At 37.9% G+C, this 27,589-nt stretch overlaps 1 protein-coding gene across 1 annotated transcript in view; it reads right to left on the reverse strand.

Annotated features, from left to right (window-relative positions):
• Nucleotides 1–27,589, reverse strand: part of acox3 (acyl-CoA oxidase 3, pristanoyl) — a 197,628-nt gene that overhangs the window by 67,361 nt on the left and 102,678 nt on the right. The window contains exons 11-13 of the mRNA XM_072573388.1: nt 25,451–25,567; nt 14,816–14,938; nt 8,853–8,963 (exon numbers count right to left, since the gene is read on the reverse strand). Coding sequence (XP_072429489.1) covers nt 8,853–8,963; nt 14,816–14,938; nt 25,451–25,567 — 351 coding nt within the window. The remainder of the gene's footprint in view (nt 1–8,852; nt 8,964–14,815; nt 14,939–25,450; nt 25,568–27,589) is intronic.

Raw genomic sequence — 27,589 nt, forward strand, 5'->3', positions numbered from 1 at the left:
ATAATTACACATTTTAATTTGTATAAACATCAGTGTATTAAGTAGTGGTAATCAGTGTGATCTCCTCTTCAAAAAGGAACTGAGTTCCTCTTTCACAGCTTTTGATTGCTGATTCAATAGCAACATAAGCAATGAATGACCCAAGAACTGCTCAATCCCTTATAACTAGCTCTGAAAAATGTATCATATGGCAAGCTTGAAATTTGTTGAAGGACAAATCCTCCAATTAATCTGACAAAGAAACAACACTCAGAAGTCTCAAACGCTAACTTGTAGTTGAACAGGTTATTTATATTTAAACACAATAATGTTGGATATATAGGAAAGCAGATAGAGAATTACTACCTTGATGAGTGCAAAAAAAAGTCATTTTTCAGGCTTTTAAATGGTTCTTATATTTAATGACAGGCCAGAAGCCAGTATGATAGAGTATGTTTAGACCAGTAGTATGATTTCCCAGATCTCTGGCAGAAATTAATTGCAGAATATGTTGAAAAATCTTTTCAATGGCAAGTACCACCTGACAGTCTGTCAAACCAACAGCTAAGCCTGACATTGCAGGCTGGGAGCACTTGTAGTTTAGAAGTGTTGGTGCTGAAGTAGAATAGGCATTGGCACAAAATGAAGGCAGGGCACATATTGTTGGTCCACAACTTGGTACAATCATTGGCAGGTAAACTTGTTGCACCTTGGGGAGCACTCCTAATTCCCGAGTCAGAAGCAAACAGCAAGGACCCTAACACTGGTCCCATTCCAGTCACAAAAAGACTCCTTGACCGTCAGCGTCTGCTTCCTGCCACTCAGTCACTCTGCCACTCTGGATCAAATTAGCCAAATTTCCTTGGATCCCAGTGGCTCTTACCTTTGCTGTCAGTCTTCAATGCAGGACCTTAAAAGCCTTGCTGGAATTTACGTAGACTACATCAAAAGCATTGTCTTCATCTACACATTTGGTCACTATTTCAGAAAATTTAATCAAATTGATCAAATATGATTTCCTCTTAACAAAATCATTCTGACTGTTATTGATTAATCCCGGTCTCTTGAAATACAGATTAATTCTGTTCCTCAGAATTATTTACAATAGGTTGTAAGTAAACCATTGAGGCCTAACTGACTAGTCTGTAGATTCTGGTTGATCCCTTCCTCTTCCCCTGATTCTTGAATAATGTTACCACATTGGCTGTCCTCCAGTCCTCTGGCACCTCTTTTGTGAAAAGGGAGAAATTGAAAATTGGAAGCACCTCTGCTATTTCCTCCTTGCTTCACTCAACAGCCAGGATACATGTCATCCTATCCTGGAGCTTAATCTACTTTTACGCCTGCCAGACCACACATAGCGTCATCTGTCTATGCTAATTTCTTCAATTATATCACAGGTCTTCTCCCAGAATTCTACACCCGCAACATTTCTCTCATAAGTGAACACCAATATAAAGCATTTATTTACACCCTGCTTATGTCCTCTGGCCACATGCACAATTTATACTGTAGTCCTTGCTAGGCCCTATTCTTTCCCTCGGTATCCTTTTATTCTTAAATGTACTTGTAAGTTAATTTAGGACTTTCTTTCCCATTGTTAGCTACTAACAGTTCACATTAATAGCCATTCACCCTCCTAGCTAGATCGTTATCCACTCCTTTGTCTATCCAACTTTTCTTTGCTCTCTGAGCTTTATCCCGCTCCTTACCACATTTCCCCGCCCTATCTTCTGCATGTAAACTGACATTTTCCTAGCTACCATCTGAGGCAGGGTGACTCGATCTGAAATGTTAACTCAAATTTGTCTCCACAAATGCTGCCAAATCTGCTGAGCTTTTCCAGCAATTTGTTTTTGTTTAGGATTTTTCTGAGAGTCCTTTCATGTCCCTTTTTGCTCTCTCAATTTTCTTTCTAAGTTCTCCCTTACACATTCTATACTCAGGACACTGTCTTGAGCCCTCAGTATCTGCCATAAGCCTTCCATTTTATCTTTACCCAATCCCATGTATCCCTCAACATCTAGAATTCACTGGATTTGTTGGTCCGACTCTACTATTATTGCAATATGTTGGCCTTGTACTCTTTCTCCTTTCTTCTTGAATGTATCCACTGTCATAGACATACAGCATGGAAACAGAGCGTTCGGTTCAACTTGTCTATCCCAACCAGGTTTCTCAAACTAAACTAGTTCCTTTTCTCTGTGTTTGGCCCACATCCCTCTAAACCGTTCCAATTCATGTACTCGTCCAAATGTCTTTTGTCTGATAAACGTACCCTAAAAGTATCTGCTCCCAATCCACTCTGGACAAATCATATCTGATCTTATTACAACCTGTCTTTCTCTGGTTTAGAACCTTGCTTTCAGACACTTCCTTCTCCATTTGTGCAAGAGTATTGAAACTAACAGTTATGATTGTTATCTGTAAATAATCCCCACTGACACTTCAAACACTTGCCTGCCTTCTTTACCTAAAATTAAGTCTAGGACCGATCCTTCTCTGGTAGGGCTTTCTATATACTGGCTTAAAAGCTCCCTTTGATGCATTTTAAAATTCTGTTTCCTCCAGGTTAGATCATATGGAATTCGGGGAGGACAAGCTACTTGCGTACGGAACTGGCTTTACCGAGGGTGGTGGAGGAGGTTGGCTTTTCAGATTGGAGACTTGGGACCAGCGGTGTGCCACAAGGTTCGGTGCTGGGTCCACCGTGTTTTGTCATTTATGATTTGGATGTGAACATAGGAGGTGTGGTTAGTAAGTTTGTAAATGACATCAAAATTGGAGGTGTAGTGGACAGGGAAGGTTACGTCAGAGTACAATGGGATCTTGATCAGATGAGCTAATGGGCTGAAGAATGGCAAATGGAGTTTAGTTTAAATAAATGGGAGGTAAATCAGGGCAGGACTTAAACAATCAAGGTCCTGGGAGTGTTGCTGAACAAAGAGACCTTGGAGTGTAGGTTCATATGACCTGCGATTCCAGGAACTAAGATAGTGAAGGCGGTATTTGGTTTGCTTGCCTTTATTGGTCAGTGCGTTGACTGTAGGAGTTGGGAGGTCATGTTGTACAGGACATTGCGTGCAAATCTGATCTCGCTGCTACAGGAAGAATATTGTGAAACTTGAAAGGGTTCAGAAATGATTTACAATTTACAAGGATATTGCAGGGTTGGAGGGTTTAAGCTGTAGGGAGAGGCTGAATATGCTGGGGTTGTTTTCCCTGGAGCATCAGAAGCTAAGGGATGACATAATAAGAGGCATGGATAGGATAAATAGACAAGGTCTTTTCCCTGGGTTTGGTGAGTCTAGAACTAGAACTCACTGAGTCTAGTTCTAGGTGAGAGGGGAAAGATTTAAAAAGGTATCCAAGGGAAAACTTTTTTATGCAGAGGATGGAATAAGCTGCCAGAGGAAGTGGTGGGGACTGGTACAATTACATTTAAAAGTCATCTGGATGGGTATATGAATAGTGTGAGTTTAAGAGGGATATGGGCCAAATGCTGACAAATGGGACTAGATTTATTTAGAATATCTGGTCAGCATAGACAAGTTGGACCAAAAGGTCGGTTTCTGTGCTATACATCTCTATGACTATAAACCTTTCACAGTATGACTAATTAATGTTGGGGAAATTGAAATTCCCCAGTCACTACCCAATCACATTAACAATTCTCTGAAATTTGCTGACAAATCTGCTCTTCTATTTCTCTCTGGCTATTAGTGGGCACATCACCCCCACCTTGTGAAACTTCTCCAGTTGTCACTTACCTCTGGTCCTTGGTCACTCTGCAATTGTGGGCCTCTGGTCAGTGCCATTTCAACAGCAGTAATAGCCTCATTTGTGGTGCTGCTAAGCGAAAGAATTGCTGTTCACTAATTGACCAACAGCTCTTATTAACCAACAGGTCTCAGGAAGTAGGATTTTCCAACTCCTGATCCTGAAGAAGGTCACCACAGGCCTGTTAAATGCTGATTGGCTCCTTATATCAGCAGGCATTCTGCAAAGAAGGCAATGTGGGTTTTTCAATTGTTCTTTAGTCAGTAGCCAAGACCCCTGTCATCTCCATTAACGGCTCTCTAAATTTCAGCTCTGTTGGGATTATAATTTCAGCTAAGATATAATAGCAGTGCACAATTTCTTCAAAGGACAATCTTTTTATACTTTGGTACATTATGAACAGTAAAGTGTCTTAACTTTTAGTTGCTATTTCAGTTTAAGGAAGAGCGAGCTGGGGTCCCTACCTCTGAGCCAGGAGGCCTGGGTTCATGTCCCACTTGCTCCAGAAGTGAGTCATAACATACCTGAACAAGTTGATTGGAAAATTTAAAAGGGACATGCTGTTTGATATAATCCACCAGCTTTTGGGATGTACAGCCTACATAGCATTGCACAGGCACTGAAATGCATATACCATATTTTTCATTTGTGAGACAGGCAGAACATCTTTTTGTCTTGATGGCAGCATCCTAGTAATGAAGGACACCACTTATGTTGTTACTGCATTGTAGCAGTGTGTAACACCTAGCACAAATAGTATCTCAAATGTTTGAGCAACTGTTGAAGCCAGTTGTTTCATACAGCTACAATTACAAATTGTTCCGATCAATGAAAAGCTTCCACAAAATGTGACTTTTCCAGTAATACTCAAGAACAGTAACATCAGATGAGTAAAAGAAAATGATATGTTGAAGTGTTTAGAGCATCTTTCTTATCTCTCTGCTATAGGAAAGATGTTGTGAAACTTGGAAGGATTCAGGAAAGATTTACAAGTATGTTGCCAGGGTTGGAGTGTTTGAGCTATAGGAAGAGGCTAAACAGGCTGAGGCTATTTTCCCTGGAGTGTCGGAGACTGAAGGGTGAATTTATAGATGTTTATAAAATCATGAGGGGCATGGATAGGGTGAATAGCCAAGGTCCTTTCCCCAGGGTAGCGGAGTCCAGAAATAGAGGGAATAAATTTAAGGTGAGAGGGGAAAGATTTAAAAGGGATCTAAGGGGCACCTTTTTCATGCAGAGGGTGGAGAGTGTGTGGAATGAGCTGCCAGAGGAGTTGGTAGAAGCCGGTACAATTACAACATTTAAAAGGCATCTGGATGGGTATATGAATAGGATGTGTTTAGCGAGATATAGGTCAAATGCTGACAAATGGGACTAGATTAATTTAAGATATCTGATGAATGTGGATGAGTTGGACCAAAGGATCTGTTTGTGTTGTACATCTTTATGACTCTATAAAGATTAATTTCTGCCAAGTGTTTCCCTTCTCCAGGTTAAAAAAAAATCACTTTCCAGTGATCTAGTCATTTGTGGTTTGATCTGGTGGTTTGATTCTTTTTTAAAAAGCCACCTTACATGCCTTCAGGGTGGAAAGCTCAAACATCTGTAACTTAGTGGTGATTACCATATGACTGGTAATACAGGAGCAGAAAAAACATAAACTGAATATAGAGATTGTGTACTATAACAATGTATTTACTAAAACTCTCCAGGTTGCACTTGATTCCACTTCTTAGAAAAACATAAGCTTGTTTTTGACACTATATGTAGTCAAGAACAGAAAGCATATACTATGGTCCTGTGGAAGCAACTTGATGGAATTTAAAAACTCTATTTAGATGGGTTAAACTAACAATGCAAAAGTCACCAAACCATTGTCAGCCAGTACATTCATTTTTAAAAATTTACTTATTTTTCTAATCAACCTGTTCAGAGATGCTATGACGCATTTCTGGAGCAGGTGGACCAGGGTAGGGCCACTATCAGTGCACCAAAAGAGGGCCGCACCCAGTACACTCACATTTAGAATTTATTTCGAGCCAACTGTTCTCAAATGGCTCTAATTAACTTAATGAGATATGCATGCATAAGAAAGAGAACAGCATGAAAAGAAAAGTGAACAGCATGCCTGTCTCAGATGGTTTCAGCTGTCTGGAAAAAGAGCCCTGAAATGCCTGCAAACAGGATGCAAAAAAAAAGTTATTCATCAACCTGTTTTAATAAGAATGGCAAAAGACCTTAGGAAAGCCTCCCCAGGCTATATGGAAATTATTTACCTTCTTGCCTTAATATCTGCATATATCACAACAAATTGCAAAAGAGTTTGTAAATAAAAGAATCTGGCAAAGTCATTCTACAAAATGGTATGCCATGTAATTGCCACAGCAAACACAGATCTCAAGTTGGTTACTACAGAACATGATGGCAAGAAAGAAAAGAGGGATAAATAAATATAACACCAGTTCATCAGAAGAGAGTGTTTGTGGGTGAGGAAGTATTTAAAAGATAAGAAAGTTAATGAACAAAAAATAAAGAATTACTGTTTCTTTCCTGAGAAATTAAAGTTGGGAAACAACTGATTCGCCAATTGTTCTCTTCATGAACTCATTGAATGGCTGAACAGGCTAGAGGGGCTGAATGATAGATCTGTGACATTGTGGAGTTAAGTCATAGATTAGCAATCCATTAAATGGTACAGAAGACTCAAGGGGTTAAATACCCTAAATGTGAACATCTGTAGTGCTGGTGTTCTGTATGCCTAGTGCTCGAGCACAGCAGCACATTAGTGGTTGTAGCACATGGTGAAATCCTGCTGAATTTCAATGGAGAAGGCTGTAAATGATTTAGGATGGCAACCTTTATACAACTGTATGCTGATAAGGTCTTGTTTTAGACTATATCATTTTGGCAGTGGCAGGGCTAGCTTGCTGACAGGCAACAATAAAGACACTGGTCCAGTTTCAGGGATAGGAGAAAAGACAGCAGATTCATCCTCCATGGATTAATTTTCACTTTCCAGATGTGGTCCCTCAGCAATCTGTTGGAGGACACATTATTGGAGTGCCGTGAGACTCTACAAGCCCAATTGACAACTGATATCAGCAACTATGATGGCTGCAATCTGCCCCTTTGTGGCACAAAGTTCAGTTTGCATGAGGGTTGTGTAATAATGCACTTTTGCTGATTTCTGATGGCAGTCGTGATGGAAGCTGAGGCATCAGCCACTGAGAGCTAATGACATTGGCAGACATTCCATGCTGGACACAATGGGTTCCACGCTCTATGTAAGGCCATATGATATATTGGTGTCAGACACCTTCAAGCTCTGGGAGGTTTCATAATTCAACAAGCATTTAATTGAGCACATGAATCTGCCTAGACCACTGAAGTGCTCATGAGTCCTCTTCATTATCACTTGTGCCAGGTGTCACCCTCTGGCAAGTTGATACCTGCATTATCCTTGCACTTTGCTCACACAGCACTCAACCCATTTCTGATGGCTCACCATACTCATATTCCATCTTTATGATACATTTATAATTTTTTTAATCTCATCTGGTGGGTGCAGGTCTGAAATTGAGTGACTCTCAATTTCTTGCTGTTTCTCTACAAAATGGCCAGGTTCCATTTTTGGGTGTCGAAGGAAAGTACAATGCTAGAGCGAAGGAAGGGGCAGGGTGGGGGCAATCAAGAAATACATCAGCAGCTTGCAAGCCAGATGAAATTGCAATGTGTGGAAGAAGTGGGCTGTGAGGAGGAGGATTGGGTATCAGCAGTTCAACTGCTACTAAATTTCAATTTATAATGCTGCCATTCTTCAACCCTGTTTACTCCAATATTCTCTTGGCTAACCTCCAGTGCATCATTCGTGATCATCAGTCTCATCAAACCCTGCTGTCCACATTGTATTCAATACCAAGTTGCCTTACCCATCAGCTACCTTCATTTATGTTGTCTTCTCATATCTTCCCCCATGTCCAAAGCTCTGCTCCCATAATTACTATTCAACTGCACCCAATATCTTGTGTATTGATTCTCTTCTGTCACCTATAATTCATACTCTGGCATTTTCTCCATATTAATATTACACATCCTTCAAGGCCATCCTGAAGACATGCTTCTTAGATCTCTCTCATTTGTAGGAGGGAGGTGATAGCCAAGTGGTACTGTGGCTAGCTTATTAATCCAGAAACGCAGCTCATGTTCTGAGGACCCATGGCAAATGGTAGAATTTGAATTTAAAAAAAAATCTGCAATTGAGAATCTACTGAGGACCATGAAATCATTGATAATGGTCAGAAAAAAACCCATCCTCCTCACTAATGTCCTTCAGGGAAGGAAATCTGCCATCATCACTTGGTCAGGTCTACATGTGACTCCAGCCCACAGCAATGTGGTTGACTCTCAACTGCCCCCTGAAATTAGAAATCACACAACACCAGGTTATAGTCCAACAGGTTTATTTGGAAGCACTAGCTTTCATGCTGCTGCTCCACCATCAGGTGGATGTGGAATATGACTCCACAGCCACTTGATGAAGGAGCAATGCTCTGAAAGCTAGTGCTTCCAAATACACCTGTTGGACTATAGCCTGGTATTGTGTGATTTTTAACTTTGTATACCTCAGTCCAACATCGGCACCTCCAAATCACACCCCGTGAAATAGTCTAGCAAGCCACTCAGTTCAAAGGCAACGAGGGACAGGCAATTAATGCTAGCCAGCCAGCAAGTGGATTAAAAAAAAACTGTCAGCATTTACTTTCTCTGTTCGGCATCAATTCACTGTGCATCTATATGAGGGAATGTTTTCTATGTTATGTAAGTTCAAGCTTTATTGTAAAAATAGCTAGCATGCAAAAGATTCACTGAAATGGTGGATTGTTCAAGATTGTGACTGATGCTTGTGAACTGACAGCCTGTAGATGGATACATCAGGAATTAGTTATACAAGAATTCTATTAGAGTATTAGAGTTTCTAGGTCTATCTATGGATTCATGGAATTCTGAAAAAAAAAGTGACTGCAATCACTTTCTCAAAACTAGCCTGGTTGAAACATCAAGTTCAGAACGAATAAAATTAATTTATATCTTACCTGAACAGTCCAGACATTCATCATTAGTTGTTGTAAATTCTTGGGTAAGAATAGAATTCAAATCTTCCAGAAAGTCAACTGATTGCAATGGGGACTTGATAGTAACATGATCTAACGTTAAGAAAATTAAAACAAAATTTAGAACAAAATGTATTAAATTGACAGAAATTGGCCTCAGTTAGCTAATACCAAAATCGAGTGCATTTCCAGCTGTGAGCAGCAATAATGTGCCAGAATACACACGTCCAAGCACCTCCTAAATTCATATTTAGGGGTCATCATAATAATAATAATAGTTGGCACCAAAGAATACTCTGATACAGTTTACCTCTCAAGCTCTAACCAAATTTGGCCAATTAAGGCATGATAGGAGGAATGGAGTAGGAGGTGGGAAGAGGTAGCAGTGATCTGTAGTTTAAGTGAATCAGGAGGCTAACTACATTGAAAAGGGCACATATTCTGGAATAACAACATATCCAATTGGATTATCACAGTCGATCTTTATAATATTCTTCACTTTTGAACTGTGACATGACATTGATTTTTTAAATATAGTTTAATCACCATAAAATACATGTACTATATTTCCAAAAGATGAAACAATTCAGCATCTGGAGTCCAGCTTAAAATTGAAAAAAAAAACTAATCGTTGACACAGGGTTTAAAAAACCTACCCAGATCTATGGTCACACACTGCTCATTAAAGCTAGCTAGTTCTCTGATCTCTACGAGTATATGAACGGTTCTAAAAGGGGAATCATTATGCAAGACATAAAATTATCACAATTCCTTAAAGTAGGTTTACAGAACTTTTCACAAAATGTTTATTTCAATATAGTCAAGCAACTTCTCATAAAACTGATACAGCAAAGTTCTTTTCATGGTACACTGATTGACCAGTTATGTTGCTGGATCAAGTGGCCAGAAATAATAATCTATTGATGGTCATATTTAGAGTTTTCATGGTAGTTTGAATTCCATCAGAAAAAAATTTGAAAGCAAGACACTGATGTCAGTAACACTAAACTGACAGGTTGTTCTAAATATTCACTTCAGGTAAAGAAATCTACCTGCCTAATGCAGTCCACACTCTAACAACAGTTTCAAATTACTGTTCCACACCATTAAATCACAGCACTTTGAAGTGAAGAGCAAGCCACTCAGTCATATCAACAACAAAAAAAATGGCAAGAGACAATGAAGTCATTATAGTCATTATGCCCTTTCAGACTAAGATACAAAATAAATGCCAGTCTTGCAGCAATGCCCACATCTTAAAAACTGTTATCATAACAGTTAACTTGGATTATCAATACCAAACTTCCATCATCTTATTGTCAAACCTTTATGGATAGAAAATAGATTGACAAAGTACACATTCTGATCTGAAACAGTTGCTGTAATCACCTGACCATGAGTAAGGCAGATGCAGCAAACTCATATGGAATAAATGGATTCAGCAGGACTGAGATTACAATGCTACCTGAAGACCAAATCCAGCTGACTTGAACTAGGGATTGGAATGAGGTTGGCCACATGGATTTCGCTGAGGATGAGTTCCTTGACTGCAGCTAATAATCTGGGCCAAATAGGGAGTCCTGGTGAGGAATTTAAATTTGAATTTAGGCTGTTGTCAGGAGCAACAAGTCCTCATAGGCTCTAATTAACACCAAAATGGCTTTTCAATTTAAAATAACACAACAAAATGGCTTCAAGTTATGATTTGACACTGTGAACCTGCATTTCTGCTTTGCTGAGTTAGCTGAACTAGAAGGTAAAGCAGACAATGGAGTCTTCATAAAATGAATCATAAGACATTAACTGACCACTCAAACTAACCTTGAACTGCAAGTATGGGATGATGATTCGAGTAAGACAAAATAATTTCTCAGGAAATACCATTGGATTAACCTGCTGTCAATCATGTCACCTTATTACATTTGATTGGTCTTTCCTTATAACTAAGGCTGTATTGTCTCTTAAAAACATAAAAATTGTTTATTGTTCAATTGTAATTGCGCAGTTTCGCCACAGAACATAGAAGCTTTAACCTCTGTGTTGCTGGACAAAACTACACCAGGCTGCCTTATTTTATTAAACTGGTAACCTTGCTTTATACAGACCTCATTCCTATTGATTCTTTTGACTGATCGCGAAACTGAGAGATTCCCTCCTGGGATCTAGATCTTCACTGGCTGACAGATATAAACAGGGGTCTCAGGAATTCTCCTCACTCAAGGGACTGGCTCTAAGCTAGCTGGTCAGAGTCCCTGTGCACGGTGCACGTGTAAATAAAGGGCAACTTGGTGGCAGGATACCAGCCTCAGTGGAGTTATTTCACTCAATTCAGGCAGCGTCATGAAATTTTCATTTCTTTTTCATTCACACACACAGGATAAATTTGCATATTATGCTGGGAGGTGAAAGGTTACTCGCAGAGTATTCAGTCCGGAAGGAGAAGGAACAGTCTCATAAATACACAAATTGACCTATATTAACAGCTGCTTTGAGCAGCAAGGCAGAGACAAAGAAATATGAACTAAAAAACAGTAAGAAAACTGCAAACCTCCTTCTCCGTGTCTCTTTCAATCTTGAAGTTAGTGGCCAGTGAAAAAACAACTTTGGACAATGACCAGTCACCAAGACCTTAACATCTACAAACTTCACCTCTGTGCAGAATTTGAGTTAACTATTAAACAGCTTGCCTCAGATTTAACTAGCTTCATGTTTAACATCTATACCTGAGAGAAGCTAAAGACTTTGGTTAATAAAAAACCATATTGTTCCCATTTTTGAAATTATCTTGTGTGCTTATGTCTTTGTTTAATGTCACATTGTCTTTTTTTTCAAGATTAGTGGGTAAGCAAATCATAGAATCAGAGTCACAGAGTCATTGAGTTTTACAGCATAGAAAGTAGTCTTTGGTCTATTATGTCTATGCTGATCATCAAGCAACTATCTACTTCAATCCCACTTCCCAAACTTGGCCAGTAGCCTTGATTGTTACAGCAATTCAAGCGTTCATCTGAATACTTCTCAAATGCTGTGAGGATGTCTCTTCTTCTGCTTTTAAGTAATGAGTTCCAGATGTCCTCCACCCTCCAGTGAAAAGTGTCTTCTTAAAATCGCCTCTAAACCTCCTGCTCATATCTCTAATCAATGCCATCTGGCCACTGACCGTTCGACTAAGGGAAAACGTTTCTTCCTATCTCCTCTATCAAAGACCCTTATTATGGACAAGACCAGGCCCCTTCAAAATATTTTAAGAAGGTAGCCTAGAACCTAACTTTCACTTATTTTAAAGATAAATGCTGTACATCTCTATGACTAGTCAAATATTCAACGTTAAGCAAAACACAATTTATTTAAACATTATAATTAAAATAAACAAAAGGAAGAAGAATAGAACAACTTAACTCTATTGGAAAATTGAACAGAATAGTAGATACAGTAACTATTACTAATTAACTATTTCAATATAGTAACATTCCATCAACACACCCCTTGGTAAAAAGGCAAATTCAGAAATCCAATTTTCTCACATACAACCCAGCAGCAGAAAGAGAGAAAAAACATAAAGTGAAAATTCAGAGAGATTAGCAGCCAGGACCCCCTTACTACAGCTTCAAACCTTGTTCAGACTTCAACAACAACTGATGCTGAAACTCAAAGCCAAAAAAATGAATAATCCTGGTCTGTGAGAGCTGGCCACTCCCATCCAGACTGCTTTTATTGTTCCAACTTTAAAAAACAACAAGGCCTCACAAGCTATTTACTTTACTGGCATTCCAACTCGACACTTGTTATCTCTGTCTTAAAACCTCTCAAAACAAAAACAGGATAAAATAACTTCTTAAAGCCACAGTATCTATAGGTTAGTCATGGAATATATCCCCCTTGACTTCCTCACAAATATGGTGCACCAAAAAACTGAATTATTCTATAAAATATGGCAGCCCTTTCTGAACTATATAGACACAGACATTTTGGCCATATTGTCAAGGGCTTTTGTCTAAGCTGTGGTAGTGGTTCTGGCTGGTCCGGGGTCCCCCCGGAGGAGGAATCTTGTATAAATACGGGTTTCATTATGACTTGATGTTAATCCATTTTGAGTACATACGTAATTATTTAATTATTATGTTAGTTCTAACTAGTAATGGAAGATATCTTATTTTATGCTTTGGTTGTTTGTAGGATAGATTAGTAGATAGCTGAGTTTTTTTTATTTTCTTTTGTTGTGTTTTGGTTATTATTTGTTTCTTTTATGTATATATTTAATTGCATATTAGTGTTTATATTTGTTTGTGTTACTTCGTAATTTTGTAAAAAATGTTAAAACATCTTTTTTCTTTCAATAAAAATACCTATTAAAAAAGCCACAGTATCATCATACCCTCACCATTTTGTACACATCTGTTAGGTTCCCCCCTCAACCTTCTTTGCTCTTTTTTTCCATTCACTCAAGAAAATTCTGTTATTTAGTTCCTTAATTTTGACTAGTTAATCAAGTTTCAATCAAAGTGCAATACCTGCTTTTGGGGATAATGGTGACATATTGCTAATGTATTTGTATTGCAATCAAGAGACTCTGGCTATGTTTTGGGGACATGGGTTTAAGTCCCATCATAGAAGCTGGTGAAATCTCAATTTAATCAACAAATCTAGTATTGAAAAGCTAGTCTTAGTAATGCTGACCAATAAACTCTTGTTGATTCAAGAATGGAGAGGGAGAAGATAGATAGTAACAAAAGATTGGCAGCAAAATCTAACTGAGCAATATGCTAGCTTCAAAGAGATGATGATTTGGGTACAGTCAAGGTATTTTCCCTCAAAAGAGCAAGCTAGGACAATCAAATTCAACATTTCCCAGATTTCAAAGGAGATAGAAATTAAAATGAAGAAGAATAAGTGAGTTTATGGCAGGTGTCAGGTGTCACTTGAGAACTGATAGGAATACAGGAGCTTCAGAGAGAGATGGAAAAAGTGGTTAGCACTGCTGCCTCACAGCGCCAGAGACCCGGGTTCAATTCCCGCCTCAGGTGACTGACTGTGTGGAGTTTGCACATTCTCCCCGTGTCTGCGTGGGTTTCCTCCGGGTGCTCCGGTTTCCTCCCACAGTCCAAAGATGTGCCGGTCAGGTGAATTGGCCATCCTAAATTGCCCGTAGTGTAGGTAAGGGGTAGATGTAGGGGTATGGGTGGGTTGCGCTTCGGCGGGGCGGTGTGGACTTGTTGGGCCGAAGGGCCTGTTTCCACACTGTAAGTAATCTAATCTAATCTAATCTAATCTAATCTAATCTAAGAAGCAAAGAGGAATTATGAGAAAAGATTAACAGCCAACATAGAAGAAAATCCTAAGATTTTCTATATGCATATAAATAGGAAAGAAGGTGGCAAAAAGAAGTAGGAATCAAAAGGTGTTTGGAGGCAGGAGGCATGGCTGAGGTGAGTTATCAACTTTGCAACTGTCTTTACCAAAGAAATGCATGCCATGATGCAAACCATGATGAGAGAAGAGAAACCTCTGTCATTAAAAGGTTTAAAATTGATAAGGAAGGATTGTTGAAGAGACTGTTAATGACAAGGCTTGGGACTGATGAACATCATCAAAGATATTCAAGGAAATGAGAATGGAACTTATAAGGGGACTAACCTTAATCTTTCAGTTCTCCCTGGACTAAGGTGCTAGAAGATTGGAAAATTGCAAACTTTATGCCCTTGTTCAAAAAAGATGTGAGGATAAGCTCAGCAATTACAATCACCTGGTTATAATTAAACAAATAAAATGTAAATTCTGTTTCTTTCTCACATCCATATCTTCTGTGGATCAGAAGACAAATACCTTTTATCCCTATAACCTATGATGTACAGTGAGTTTAGTATTTTACATGCTTCTAACATAGGTACAACAATTATGTTACTATTGTGGAAAATGAATGACCTGTGAGATGATATTGAACTAACCTTGGTGTTTTGCTTTAATCCATCCAAGAAGGTAGTTGCTGGTTTGTTGTAGTAGGACATTATTGTCACCTTCATATGTAGAGTTAGGATCATTGTCATTTCTAATGTCCCCAAGACGATTCACTGCAATACAAATCATATTTGAAAGTGAATAATATTTCCAGCACATAATTTGATTGTTCGAAGTCTTGTACAAATTAAATGAAGAAAAGAAAAGTCTGACCTGAAGTCAGCTCTTCAATGGTTTCTTTCGTTTTAGATTACAACTAAAAAATATAAATACCACCTGCAGGAAAACTGGAAGATATTGGCTGATGACAATCACAACACTTTTGGCATTATATATTATTTGTCCAGAACATTTTTGTTTAGTTTAATCATAGTGTCAATATACAAAGAACAGTTCATAAAGGGCAAAAGTAATAACTGCAGTGCTGCATTCAATGAGACTATAATTTATAAAATTTTGAAGCTCTTTAGATACCATAAGATAAAACACACATTGATCTGTAAGGTAAAGGATATACAAATATCCTTGATATTGAAGGGAGATGTGCAACAAGACCTGGGTTTTCTCATCACTGAGATGAAAAGTTATCCACGGTAGCTGTTATACAAAAGAAAATATGGCTGCTTCTTAGAGAATGATTTATAATAGTTTTTCTAGCCTTACTTTCTTGGTCCATCACCTTAAAAGTTTACTAATGCAGTTCAGAATAATTAAAAAATTTTGCCTTTTCTTGGGCCTTTTGAATCTCACCTTTTGAAAGCATTCGCCTACTTCACTCCACATTAGTTTTCCCAATTCATCAACCAAACTCTCCCAATCTCTGTTATAATTTGTATGATCTTTAGATAGCTCCATTTAAAAGTCTGAGTCTAAGTTTTCTTTTCCATTCATCCTCACCACACTTAGCAAAAGAGATATACTGCTCTACTGTGATCAAACATTTTCTACTTTTCCTTTTATCTTGTTTGGATATATCTTTTGCTTAAGGTTTTAAGAGTAGTCATTGAGAATTATTGGTGGGATTATCATTGTTTCATGAAGTCCTTCCCACTGCCTCCAGGATTAGATTTAATTGCATGGAGGGAACACATTTTGCCCACCTTTTCCTTTGGGATTTGCACAAGAATGTTTTCGATCTTCTCCAGCTGGTTCAGAGTTTAGTCTGACTTTCTTATCATATACATAGTTTGGTACCACAAGACATATTACTTCGTTTTTACTCTCATCTAACTAACTTTTTAAAAAAGTCATATTCTTTATGGTTTTCTTTCCTCTTTCAATCGATAACAAACTGTTGTACTACCTTTAGTGCAGCTTTCAAGTTATCATTGTTTTCTCCTTTGATTGATTTCTCGTTTGGTTTATATGCTTCCTCCTTTTAACCACTTAATTTCTGTTTCACCAATACCTAATTTTTTTAGGTGTTGAATCTTAGTGAGATAGTGATTTTTTTTTGTTTTCAATTTTCTCTTTCTTCATTTCGTTATTACTAACTTTTATGTTCTTTTCCTCAACTTATTTTCTTAATCTGGTATTTATCATTTTAAAAGTGGAGTTAGCATGCCGTAAGCCAATCAGTTTTCAACAAACTTTGCATTCACCGTTCTTAGATTATCTCTATTTCTGAATATTCAAACTCATGCCTCATTTAAAAATAATTGGGATACTATACAAATTGTTTCTGTTTCATCAGAGTTTTCCTTTAAATTGGAGAGTATAATTTTATTTTTCTTAACCTAAGCCACTGAGACTTCGATTAGATATGGGAGTTACTATCTTTAGAAGACACTTTACTTGTAGTTCTTTTGACCTGTGAATTACAAGAGGACAAATTGATTCATTTAGAAGATTATTATTGTTAATGAAGTTAATTGATTTTGATTTAACATGGGCATAAATTTCAAATGGTTACAGAAAATGCTTCCAGATTTAATAGATTGTGAAAAGAAAATAATTAAAATACAGCAACAATTAAACTCATTGATAACCAACATCAAAATGGTCAAATATGTTCCATTACATCCAGCAAGCAAACATCTTCACCAACATCTATGCAATTATATATGTACATATGCTAATAAGCTATTAATTATGGCCATACAAACAATAGAAATGACTGGTTTCTGCAATTGTAAATTATTTTCTCATTGATCTGGCTTTCATTCTCACACTTCAGATTGCCCTGTGATGACTAGTGGGATATTTGTTCTTCAACTGCATTGCAGGCCTCCAACGTGTTCAACCTTATATACCTTAAAAGGGAGCCAATTAATTAATTATTCTTTATTTGTGATATGGATACTGTTTGCTGGGTCAGCATTATTACACATCTCTAATTCCTTGGATAAGGTGGTGGTGAGCTGCTGCAAGTTTTGAAACATAGGGTCACCTACAGTGCTGAGAAGGAAGGAGCTTCAGGATTTTGACCCAACAACACTGAAGGAATGATGATATATTTCCAAGTGGCTTGGTGGGCAATTTGTAGATGGTTCTATTTCTATGCATTTGTTACCATTGTCTTCCTAGAGGGTCCAGGTTGCAGGCTTGGAATATTCTGTTGGAGTAGCTATGACAGTGTATCATGCTACATAACACTAACACTGTGTGTCAGTGGTGAAGGGGGTGGATTGGTGCTAACTAAAAAAGCTGATGGTCCTTGATGGTGTTAAGTCTCTTCAATATTGTTGGATTATCCTCATTCAGGCAAATGGAGAGTCTTCCATCACATTCCTTGTGCTTTGTAGATTGACGGGCATTTGGAAGATAGGAGGCAAGTCCTAATCTCTACCTATTTTTACAGCCACAGCATTTACATGGCTGGTCATTCAGTTTCTGGTCAATGGTAACTCCCAGGATTTTTAAAGAGGGGGATTCAGTGATTTTAATGCAATTGAAATTCAAGCGGTCATGGTTAGATTCTGTCTGGTTGGACGTAGTCATTATCTGGCATTTGTGTGGAACAAATGGTAGTTGCTACTTATTAGCCCAAGTCTGGATGTTATCCAGGTCTTGCTCCATATGAACATAGACTGCTTCAGCCACATTATCCTTTTCAAATTTATTTGAAAAGCAAAATACTCATGAATGTTCTGTGGCTTTTGTTTAATGCATGATTGGTATCTCCCAGAAAGATATCCATCTTGCTTTTGCTTTCTTCAGCAATGTTCCCATATGTGGAGTTCCAACTAGTCAATTCCTCGGTAGAGAAGTTTATACTTTGTAGGAACACTGAGATTCACATTATCTAGATGCAATGCTTAGACTCTGTCAGTGAACCTTTGTGGTTTTGGTTGGGATGTTATAATCTTTTGTTGTTTTCCCCAAGATATTGTTTTTTTTATTTACCAGCTACGTGCGCTTTAATGTAGATGAAACAATACAAATGATTCTTAGTTCAAGTCATTTTATTGCAAAGCATGAAGAGTAGTATTGTGAATCATTGTCCTAGATATTTAAAACTATTACATTCTTTACAAAGTGCATTTGATTGGTATTCGCAAACATACACATTCTCGAAGTGTAGACTGCGTGGAAGTATTGGAGAGAAATGGTTTAGATTTTAATAAGATAAGAAATGAAAGGATATGGCCCAAGAGATAATTTTAAAGATAAATGAAATGGCTGAAATATAAAAGCGAATAGGACTTGGCTTCGAATCTTATTTGAGCAGATATTGAAAGCATTCCAAAATATAAAGGGACCTCACAAATTGCAGAACAGCAGACATCCTAGACCTTAATCATGGAAAATGTTTCAGAAATGTTGAATGTGCTCGTCAAAAAGAAATTAAGCCCTTGGCCAAAAGCCCTTCTTTATCAAAGCTAGTAATTAAACGTTTTTGACTTAGCTGTAAGCACAAGGGTAGCAGATTTCACTTTCTGGTGACGAGATCAGACAATCACGATACAATTCCATAAGCTTCAAGGATCATGACCTTTCAGGCAAGTGTAGAGAATTACTGCTTTATGACTTTATCTGCCAACAGTTTGGAAATTAGAAGTTGGAAGATATGTGTAAAAATGCTTAAATTCTTGGCTCATTTGTCCCTAGCTTTCTGGCAATACCCACAGAAACTCAGTGCTATTCACTCTCACAAACAGACCTCTTATAAAATAGCTACACGTCTCAAAGGTGTGGAGACCAAGATTGGAGGAGAGTACTGTTTGCTTTTCTAGTCCTACTCATCCACTGATCACAACAAATTTTAAAATTAGTCAGATTTATGAAATGGCCAATAACGTATCATAAAATTTCAAGTGATGACTATATTCCATGGTGAAAATATACTTGTACTCAGTAATCCCAGTGTTTCCTTCTTGCAGTACACTATCCGCTGGTGGTAATTTACATTCTGGCCTTTATATTCCCAATCAATTTCCTCGAAATAGGACTTATTCCCAAGTCAAACAATTGCTACCTTGAAAGGCATAGTGAAATTTGGGGCATACAATATTGTATCATTGACTAAGACAACTTTCAGCCTCTGAAAATATGCTTGATACTTTTCTGGCTGCAGTAAATTGGCTTTTTTCTGTAATTGTAATTGTACAATGCCAAGTCGCATTGTAACCAGATTACAGTAATCTAAAACCCCAGGTTGAAGCTCTGGGATAAAGGTTCAAATCCTATGATGGCGAGTGGTGAAACATCAATTCAATCAAACAAAAAAATGGGAATTGAAAACTAGACCAGTGACAACCATATCATCACTGTTGGTTATCATACAATCCTATGTCTCACTACTGTTCTTTAGAGATGGAAATCTGCCATCTTTGCTTGATCCAACTTCAGATCCACAACAATGTGGTCGACTCTTAATTACCCTCAAATATGGCCTAGTGAGGCACTCACTTCAAAAGGGCATTTAGGGATAGGTAAAAAAAATGCTGAGCTAGCCAGTTATACCCACATTCCCATGTTCTTGGAGCAGGACTGCTCTCGCTTTGAGGCCACAAGTATCAATTGCTCCCTTGAAGGGCTTTCAGAATATTTATTATGAAGAACAGCTGTAAAAGGAAGAAATCACCATCCTTTGTTTATTAAGTTAAGGAAAGCATGAACTTTAAGGAATAAGCAAAGAATTGCACAAAGATGAGTAGCAGGTCAGATGACTGGTCAGAATATAAAGAATAACAGAGAAATACTAAAAGTTAATCATAAGAAAGACATTAGAGACTGAGAGGAAGCTAGCTCAGAACATTAAAATAGAGAGCAAGAGTTTTGATCGGTATTTAAAGAAGAGCAAGTAAAGTGAATGGGGAATTAATAATAGATAATAAGGAAATAATGGATGAAGTGAAAAAAAATTTTGCATTCTATGTTCACCAAACAAGATGCAAAGCATTTTTTTCTTTCAAAGATTCACAATTCTCTGTCTCAGAAGGCAATGTAGGTGATGTCATTCAACGTTTTTATTGATGGATAGATTCTTGTTAAGCAGGGAATCAAGTTTTACTGTGACCTAGGAACGTAAATTCAAAACCCAAACAGGACAATCATGATCTTAGTGAATAGCATTGGAGGTTTGAGCAGTGAAACAGTCTACTTCTAATCTGAGGTCATAGATTTGTATCTATGTTCCTGTGACCTAAAGGCCTCCATCCGGTCAGACTGAGGGAACTGCGGCAGTAGCTCTGCAGCAGACTCCTAGTTGTCCAAAGGCTTTATACTCTGGATCACAAGATTATGATCATTAAAGTAATCTGAAACAAGCTGAAAAACCAGTAAATAGGTATTTCATGCTCAATTGCTGAGATAATATCCAGACGTAGCAGGAGGAAAGAAAAGGTAAAACAACACTGACGTCACTCTGGATACGTGGGTATCAATTTCTGTACAATCTGACACTTGACATAAATATAGCACTCTTTATGACAATCCTATGTTATTTTTCAATCTTTTAAGATTTCCTCTAATTTGTTTTGTTTAGTGATGACAAAGGTGTCATCTGTGTAGCGGACCCAAAGTTTGGGTTGGATGGTTGGCAGAGCTTTTTGTTTGACTAACTGTGATAGCTAGACATGTACCACTACCACTAATATCTTTACATACAGATGAGGAAGGTCACTACTTCAACTGGGATAACACATCCATCCTCAGACAAGCCAAACAGAGACACACATGAGAATTCCTAGAAGCAAGACATTCCAACCAGAACGCTATCAACAAACACATTGACTTGGACCCATTTGCCACCCTCTGAGAAAAAGAGCAGGAAATGGCATCACCAACCCAAGGAACCCTAAACACAAACAGAAAGCAGGTCCTAACACTAGTCCTTCACCAGAGGCTTACTGATGTTACCTAGTATGGTGAAAAAATGAAAACAAACCTTCCAGTTTAGCAAGCAAACTTAAATCCAGAATCTCAACCTGAGCTCCAAATCATCTCAAAACTCGCTAATATGGTTATTCAATTGAAAAACAAATAACAGAATTTAATATTAATAATATTAATATTCAAGCCAGAAAACGTTTAGCTTGCAGGTTTCTAATTTAATGCTCACATTTAAATAGTTTGACTGCGCTAAGTTGCCAAAAATGAACAGCCTCTGAGAATTAATTGGAGTTAGGTTTTCATAAAATGATATGATTTTGGAATGGATCCTGGGAAAATGTTCATTCCATCACAATCAGACTCAGAAAATCAGTTGTTTATTGTCATTTAGGTTCAGACAGCCCTTGTTCTTTGACAGGGAGTTTTCACAGGCGTCCTCAGGCAGCAGTACATGGCTGAGAGGTGTTCATTCACAGGAAACATCAGATAACAGTCTCTGGCTGAGATGCAGTGTTTTTTGCAAGCATGGGAAGCTAGCTGTCTTTAACTGGGTGGTTGAACTTTATCATAATCAGAAATGCAGCCAGCTTCTCGCTCAGAGACAGAATTTTAGCATAAATGGAAAGGCAGTCAGCATCTGACTCAAGAGAGCAGGGGATCATTTGTGGGTCACAAGTGGAGCTTGCAAGTCAAGCATGTGAACAAAAATTGGAGCCTCACCATAATGATCTGAAAATCAACTGTGTAGTCAAATCTCATTTTGGAACAAACAGCATCAAAGTAGGAGTAGCAGCTATCAGATGTTCAAAGGAGACACAATGTAGCAGTGGAATATGAGACCTTACAGGGATTAATGCTATTCATCTGTCTTCAATTCACAGTTAATCTGAATATCTAAATTGATCACAGCATCTAGTCCAGAAATGCACTCATGAAGGAATGTCTGATTGCCACCTTGTGATTTCTGAGCTCAGCAAGACTCCATGAAACAAAGCATTTTAAATACAATCTCATCTTTTAAATGGCTCGGTACACTGTCCCAATCTATCACCTTTTATGATATGTAGAGATGCGCTTGCAATGGAGAATTAGACTGAAGGATAACCTTTTGAGTTTGAGATTGTAGGCAAAATATCGTGCACTTAATCCTTCAGGAGCATAGTAGGTCATTGTCCCTTTATTAATCAACAACTGCATCTGCCCAGGCTGAGCAAATTTGACTGGCTCGCCTCCTGATGTGGTCAGCTAGAAAGAGAACAGAACCTCTCTTCCTCTCCTAATCCAGCAATGGAGGGCATTTTCAGTGAAGCTGAGAGGTGACTTTGCCTTCTTAGGACCCATGCTTTCAATTGTAGGGGTGACAACCACATGTTGAGGTGATGCTCCTGGCTTCCAGTGAGTGTAATGATGTCTAGGTGACTTCTAAATATGGTGCCAGAGCCTTTGACACTGACTGGCACTACCTGTAGCAACAGCTTTAGATTCTTTTGCCATGTCAGTTACATATGCAATATCTCACTTGCATAGACAATAAGATGAGAACTGCATGAATAGGCTAGGTGACCCACCATTAGCATTGCCACATATGATGCCATTCAGCTTGCTCAATGTCATTTTTAATTTTAAACTCGGAAAAGTCTGTCCTGTGTCCCTTAATTTATATTTGAGCATTCCGGTTAGAATCCGACAACAATACAGACAGAGCTCACAAATCCTATAATAACTCTTTCAGTCTTTGCTATATATAATTAAAAAAAATCAAACTCCATTTGACAAAAACAGTTCTTTTTAGAAGCTCATACAATTCTATAGTAGATACAGAAATGTCCTTGGAAATAAACCTCTTTTCTCTCAAGTGCTCATTAATCAGAGTAAACAAAAAATAAACAAAAAGCTCTTCAAAATATTTAACCCTATTAATCTCTCAAACAGTCAAACAAACTACATTGTCTTATCTATGGCTGTGTCAATTTTTAAAGTTTTGAATCCAGCCAAGTATTCATAATGTAATTGCACTGCACAAAACCAAACAAATCCTGGAGAGCTAAATGCAATAGACCTCAAACTCCCTGATGCCCATTCATCTGCTCTTTCATTTAAAAGGCTCACAGTTTCAATTGTTTCAGTTTAGTATTTTTTAAACCAAAAGCTCAAGAGGTCTAGATTTTAAAACAAATTAGAAAAATAATTGTTTTTATATGATGCTTTTTAATCAGATTTTTAATATGATTAACTACATGAAAGCCCTTCAACCATAGGATAAGGTACTCCCACTCAATAGTACAGACTGTAACTACTGCTGAAGCCTTGTATTTTTGACTCACCAGAACAACTTCAAGAATACCAAATTTCAGAAGATCACAACAACTTATACAACAGGAAAAAGCATGTTGACGAGTTGGCAAGTCAACTCTGATTAGCCAAGGCATTGAGAAAGCAACAGACTCATATGCAAAAGTTAAATAAATAGGATGTCTAGAAATCTCTTCATTCCTAGACAGTGACTCTGCGAGCTCTTGGTGATGTGTTTGGTGCCTTACTGAAGGAAGCTTCTCCTGGCAGCCTTTCACCAACTAAGAATTCCTATAAATCGGTAGGGATGTTTGATTGCTTCAGGAATGATTTGAGGACATTCCTGGCGTTATTCTGTTGATTTCCTGGGATTCTGTCAGGACGAAATTCTTAGCAATTGCTTCAGGAATCTGGTGTCAGGCATACGAATGATAAGTTCTATCCAGTGGAGAAGATCTGTATGACTTGTATATTGTTGATGGGCTTATTAAAGGTCGATGATGGCATAGTGGTAATACCACTGAACTAGTAATCCAGAGGCCAGCCTAATGCTCTGGAAGTATTTGTTCAAATGCTACATCGCAGTTGGTACAATTTAAATTCAATAAATAAATCTGGAATTGAAAGCTACTGTCATTAATGGTGACCATGAAATTGTTATTGATTGCAAAAATCCAGCAATTTCCTCTGCAAAAATAAATCTACCTTCCTCACCTCATCTGGTGACGTGTTGGCCCTCCAGGCCACAACAATGTGTTTAACTTGCCCTCTGTAATGATCCAGCAAGCCAGTCAATTGAAGGGTTATTAGGTTTACCTTAACAAATGCTGACCATGACAGGAACATTCATATCCATAAAAGAATATATTTTTTTAAAATGAGAGTGATACTCCATAAATCTTCTTGCTTGAGGATTTTGTGAAGTTGAGAAAGGCCATGTACAGCATTTAGGACTGTTTCTTACATTTTTCTTCAGTTTGCCACAAACTGAGTTTACCCTCAGACTGCTCATCCAAGGTATTCATTGTAGTATTTGAGGCTCAAGCATAGAAATGTCCAAGTTTCAACCTACCAAACCAAAAATGTCTAAACCTACGTTCACAGATAGTTCTCAATACTATGATCCCTAATTTTTTGTAATAACCTCCAACGTGGTATCTTTGTTTTTCATAATTTAAATAAGCAACATGTGTCGGTTTCACCTTAGCTATCCTGCTAGTAATATTCGCAAACATTTCTTAACATGATTTTCCTTTCATTAACCTATGCTAACTTTACTCATTATGAGTACCTATGTTCTCCTTTACCATGTCCACAATGATAGATTTTGACATTAACCACATAATTTGTCAGGGATAACTAGCCTCTAGTTCCCCCTTTTCTCTGTCTCACCTTCCTTGGAATATGGGTGTTACATATTCCAACATCCACTTTACAGAAGCCGTTCTGGATTCCAGGGAGTTTTGGAAGATCAAAACCAAAGCCATCAAGTTCATGCGAATTCTCAGTTTTAAGACTCATTAATTTCACCAACATCAGTTCTTACTCATTGTAGTATTAGGTTCCTCATTTCCACTACTTCTCCTGGATACCCACCTCTGCAAATTTACAGCTTTACAACCCTCCCAAACTATATATGCTCCTCCAAATTTTCCTCAGAAATTTTCTCCATAAACAAATCTGCTAGTCCTCTTCTTCCTCCTTTAAGATGCTCCTTACAACTTCCAAATCTCCTTTGACAAATATTTTGGTCATCTGCCCTAATAGATGCTCTCTAGTGAAACTCCTTGGTCATTGCACAATGTTAAATATGCTATATGAATAAAATTTGTTGTATAAAGCTTTGCAGTTCTAGCTAGAGTTGCTACATGATTACAATTAAAACTACTAGCTTATTACTTAGAACAATTCTGCAATATTGTTGATAAAGGTGATATTTATCAGGTCTAGTTTGCAACAAAACTTTTTTAGATCATGAGCGTCTCATCATAATTCAATGAGTGCAATATAAACTCAATAGTTAATTCTGAGACTCTATTATTGATAGGAGCACTTACCAGCAAGATAGCCGTGACCACCACAAGCTTCACGGACTTCTTGAATGCCTTGTTGAGCTGTCCATGAACAAAGAGATTTACTTGCACTAGATAATGCATGAATTTCTTTACCGAGCTCTGCCTACATATAAAAATAAAATAAACATTTTGTGAAAAGAAGTAGTCACAGTTATTCAACAAGAGCAATACAGTTGATTTACAAAGTCAATCGTCTGCCAAGCATTCCTGATAGTTGAAGCTCCATGCTCGGTATGTGGGAGTAGAAAATCAATTTCAAGTAGTCTTGATTTGCCATAATGTCTGCCTGTTTTTTGTGTGATTATATGACAATGGGAGAAAAATTAATACACATTTATCACTACCTCATTATTGCTGACCACCAATTTCCTGTGGAATTCAAACTTTTCTCTCAATGGCAAAGGTACATGAAATGCAATAGTGGCTTTAACTTTTGTATCCTTGGCAAGATTACTGATCTATCAAGTCAATGCTCACTTTTAAACTGCACAAGTAGTAATCTGCTTAATTCTGTATTCTAATGATTGAGTTTTCACAATCAATTGTAGATTAACATTTATAAAATGAAGTCACTTTGGTACTGGAAGCATTAATTTGTATGGTAATATTGGTGTAAATCAAGATCATTTGGATAGTAATAGAAAGAAAATCTCCCTTATTTGTTTCACAACATGAATGAGCAATGATATATACACTTGGTGATCCTGTGCCTGTGGGAAAAAAGGCTTCATCCTTACATTGCTGTAAACAGTTCACAAGCAATTTTTAAAAAAATTCTCGAGCAAACAAGATCTTTTGTGCATCATTTGACACAGAAACAATTGGCTGACTGGCAAATGTCCTGAGTTGTAGTACAGAAGGATTCTAATGGCATGAAAAAAATTAAAGCTATAATCACTTTCGCAACCATGGTCAAACCACATGGTGGTGGAACTTTATTGAAGCTAACTGAGAGGATACATTGCAATTCTTTAAATGCCTGCTATTGCGGATCCAGCGTCAACCCCATAAGTATCCTGAGTCAGCTTATCCGAACCAATGCATGGCTTCATACCAGCAAAGTTAGCTTTAAGTTCAGGACCCTACTTTCAGATTTAATTCTGTCACTCGCTATCTTAATGAAGAATTCTGCTATATTATGGTCACTGTTCCTAGAAGATCTCACACCACAATGTTGCTAATTAATCCTCTCTCATTGCACAATACCCAGTCTAGGATGGCTTACTTTCTAGTTGGTTCCTTGAAATATTGGTCAAGGAAACCATCCCTCATACATTCAAGGCAGCGTTTCTCCATCACATTGCTACCAGTTTTGTTAGTCCAATTGCCGTCATAGCAAGAGGACTTGAGTATTGGAGTAAGGATGTCTTGCTGCAGTAATACGAGGCCGGGTGAGGCCTCACCTTGAGTATTGTGTGCAGTTTTGGTCTCCTATTCTGTGGAAGGACATTCTTACTATCAAGGGAGATCAGCTAAGATTCTCCAGACTGATTCCTGGGATGGCAAGACTGATATATGAGGAAAGACTGGATCGACTGGGCTTGTACTCGCTGGACCTTAGAAGAATGAGAGGGGATCTCGTAGGAACATATAAAATTTTGATGGGACTGAACAGGCTAGATGCAGAAAGAATGTTCCTGATGTTGTGAAAGTCCAGGACTAGGGGTCACTGTCTAAGAATAAGGGGTAAGCCATTCAGGATTGAGTGAAGGAAGAATTTCTTCACTCAACAAATTGTGAACCTGTGGAATTCTCCCTCACAGAAAGCTGTTGGGGCCAGTTCTTTAGATATATTTGAGAGAGACCTGGACGTGGCACTTGCGGTTAAAGGGATCAAAGGGCATGGTGAAAAAGCAGGAATGGGATACTCCAATTGCATGATCAGCCATGATCATATTGAATGGTGATGCAGTCGTTAAGGCCCAAATAGCCTACTCCTGTACCTATTTTCTATATTTCTATGTAATTCCAATACCAAGGTAAACTGCAGAGGACATACTCAGGTACTTCTGTCAACTGCATAGTTCTTGGATTGAGGGCAAATTAATGCATGTCAAATTGCAAATGACTTACTCATTCTCAAAGAAACTTCTCTTCCTCATACAAAGTTTGGAATGCCAC

This window comes from Chiloscyllium punctatum, chromosome 1 (assembly GCF_047496795.1).
Source record: "Chiloscyllium punctatum isolate Juve2018m chromosome 1, sChiPun1.3, whole genome shotgun sequence".
Taxonomy (NCBI): Eukaryota; Metazoa; Chordata; class Chondrichthyes; order Orectolobiformes; family Hemiscylliidae; genus Chiloscyllium; species Chiloscyllium punctatum.